The sequence below is a fragment of the Chlorella variabilis genome (assembly GCF_000147415.1).
Source record: "Chlorella variabilis unplaced genomic scaffold CHLNCscaffold_2, whole genome shotgun sequence".
Taxonomy (NCBI): Eukaryota; Viridiplantae; Chlorophyta; class Trebouxiophyceae; order Chlorellales; family Chlorellaceae; genus Chlorella; species Chlorella variabilis.
In genome coordinates this window covers 1,021,208-1,023,952 of record NW_005435086.1, presented here as the reverse complement: position 1 = coordinate 1,023,952, position 2,745 = coordinate 1,021,208, and the positions used below count along the sequence as shown (strand labels likewise).

Genomic DNA, 2,745 nt, shown 5'->3' with positions numbered 1-2,745 from the left:
CNTGCGTTGTGCTGCCCGCCTCGCTGGGCTTCTTCATGCTCTACGGAAAGATGGTGGAGGCGCTGCCCTCGGTGCGCTGGCGCTGGTGCTGGTGCTCGGGGCTGGTGCTCTGCCCTGGTGCTCTGCCCTAGTGCTGCGCTGCGCTGGTGCTGGTGCTCTGCCCTGGGGTCCCGAGCCGGTGCTGTGAGCTGCGCCTGGGACGGCTGCGCTGCCCGACGTCGTGCTCCCTCCCGGCCTGGCCTGACCTCTCGCCGCTCACCGCCGCCGTCCTCCTGCCGCAGCGGAGCGTGTTCTACGCCGCCCTGTCCCCGCTGCTCGCATTCTACGTGCTCTTCACCGCCCTGCTCTACCCCATGCACGCCTCGCTGCACCTCAACGGCTTCTACGCCGCCACCGCCGCCGTGGTGCCCGCCGGCCTGCACGGCCTGCTCAAGGGTGGGTTGTGGGGCAGGAGGGCGTGTGGGAGAGGCGGAGCCATGCAAGGCTGCACGTGTAGCCAGCTGGCAAGCTGCGCGTGGCCGCCGCTGCAACCTCACACCCTGCCAGGTGCCTCCCCTGCATGCCGCCTCACCCGTCACCGCCTCTCTTCCCTCCCACCCGCACCGCCACCTGCGCCGCTCTATCCCGCCACCCGCAGTCATTGAGTACTGGACCTTCTCGCTCTTCTACTGCGCCAGCGAGCTCTGGGGATCCGTCGTCATCTCCGTCCTCTTCTGGTCTCTGGCCAACGAGGTGTGCACCATCGCAGAGGCAAAGGTGAGGCGACACGTCAGCGGCAGCGCGCGCAGCGCGCGCGGGGAGGCGCCTGGCTGGTGCGATTGATGTGTGTGGTGGTGTGTGTGTTTGGATGGTGGTGGCGGTGGTGGTGGGAGGGGGGCTCGCCGCCCATGCAGCTCCCAGCAGCCCACAGCCAGCAGCGCACCCTGCGTGTTTACAGCACCTGCCCGCCTGCCCCCTGCCTAACCGGCCCCCCCGTCATTGTGGCTGCCCCCAGACTGTATACCCTCTGATGGGCATTGCCGCCAACGTGGCGCTGGTGCTGGCGGGCAGCTGGGTCAAGTGGGTGAACGCCAACCTTGTGCCGCTGGCGGGCGGCAGCACGCAGGCAAGCCATCAGCTGCCTGGGGTCGGGACAGGCAAAGGGGAGGCTGGTGCCAGGCTGGGGCCAGCATGCGGGCGGCTTGCGGCGGCTTCCTCCCGAGGCCAGCCTCTCACCCAGCGATGCACCCAGCACTACTGAGCGCGCACGCGGGCACTCACACACACACACTCCTCCCCCTGCAGGCCATGCTCAACTACCTGGTGGGCGGCATCGTGTGCCTGACGGGGGTCATGATGGCGGCCAAGTTTGCGCTGGACAAGTGAGGGCAGGGGAGGGGCGGGCACACCATGTGCCACCACCACACACCGCGCCAGCACGCTGCGCAGCGCAGCCGCCCGCACCGCGCGCCCTGCCGATCACTGCTTTCATGCTGCACGCGGCCACGCTGCCTCCCGGTGGCACCTGGCCGCGGCGCCCACCCTGCCGTGCCCACCCCCCCTGGACCTGCCACGCAGCTGGTGTGTGGGTGACTATTGCGCCATTGATGCCGACGGCACCAAGCCAACCGCCAAGAAGAAGAAGAAGAAGGGGAGCCTGGGGGAGAGCTTCGCCGTCATCCGCAGCAGCCCAAAGGTGCCGCCCGTGCCGCGACCACAGGCCGGCGCGCTGCTCCGATGATCGTCGGCGCACCCAGCCAGCCTGCCTGCCCGCCTCTCCCACGACTGCACAGCTCCGCTGCGATCCTTGCTGGAACACAGCACAGCCATGCGTCTTGACAGCTGCGCGTGGGCCCCAACCCCCCGCAGATCCTCAACCTAGCGCTGCTGGTTGTGTCCTACGGCGTCAGCCACCGCCTGTTTGAGTTTGCGTGGAAGGGACAGCTGCGCGCGCTCTACCCCACGCCCGCAGCCTACCAGGCACGCGCCGCTGCCGCCCGCCGCCACCTGCCGCGTGCCGCCTCGTGTCGTGTCGCAGCCGCGCGGGATGCTGTGCGCAGGGCAGCGGTCTGCCCTCCTTCCGGCGCTCCACCCTGCTTTGCATCCCCCGACACTCTCCTCCACTCCTCCTGTCCTCTGCAGTCGGTGCTGGCTGACGTGTCCATCGCCACCGGATACTGCACCATTGCCCTCATGCTGATGGGCAAGTTTGTGTTCCAGTGTGAGTGGCTGGCCGCATGCGGGGGCTGCGGTACCGTGGTCCTGCCAGCTCGGCCAACGGGACCTCGCGCCGCGCGCGTGCGCCCGGCCCCAGGGACAGCAAGCCCGCCCCCTGCCCTCCTGATTCCATCACGCACACTCTCACAGGCATGCCCCCCGGCCCCACCGACCCACCCCGCCTGCCTCCCTGCAGACCTGGGCTGGATTGCGGCCGCCTCGGCCACCCCCTCCATCATGCTGCTGGCCGGCGCCGGCTTCTTCGGCCTGTCGCTGGCAGCCAACCAGGGTGTCAGCGTGATGGGCATGGACCCAACAGCCATGGCGGTGGCGGGGGTGGCGGCAGGCGCCATCACTCAGGTGCGCCTGCTGGCGGGAGACAGCCATGCCTGCGGTGTGTGTGTGTGTGTGGGGGGGGAGCCGCACGGTCCCTGCTTTGGGCCTGCCTGCTGGCCCGCATAACCTCCCTCACGCCCGGCCACCCCAAGCCTCTGCACCAAGCCCTCCTGCGCCAGCATCCCTCCTCTGCCCCACTACCCCTCACCTTGA

The 2,745-nt window shown here is 69.5% G+C and overlaps 1 protein-coding gene across 1 annotated transcript in view; it reads left to right on the top strand.

Annotated features, from left to right (window-relative positions):
* Positions 1–2,745, top strand: part of CHLNCDRAFT_137800 (hypothetical protein) — a gene marked incomplete at both ends in the record, with an annotated part of 5,883 nt that overhangs the window by 544 nt on the left and 2,594 nt on the right. The window contains 8 exons of the mRNA XM_005851392.1: positions 282–435; positions 638–756; positions 995–1,126; positions 1,285–1,361; positions 1,558–1,675; positions 1,849–2,031; positions 2,122–2,200; positions 2,393–2,594. Of these exons, the coding sequence (XP_005851454.1) occupies positions 282–435; positions 638–756; positions 995–1,126; positions 1,285–1,361; positions 1,558–1,675; positions 1,849–2,031; positions 2,122–2,200; positions 2,393–2,594 (1,064 nt within the window). The remainder of the gene's footprint in view (positions 1–281; positions 436–637; positions 757–994; positions 1,127–1,284; positions 1,362–1,557; positions 1,676–1,848; positions 2,032–2,121; positions 2,201–2,392; positions 2,595–2,745) is intronic.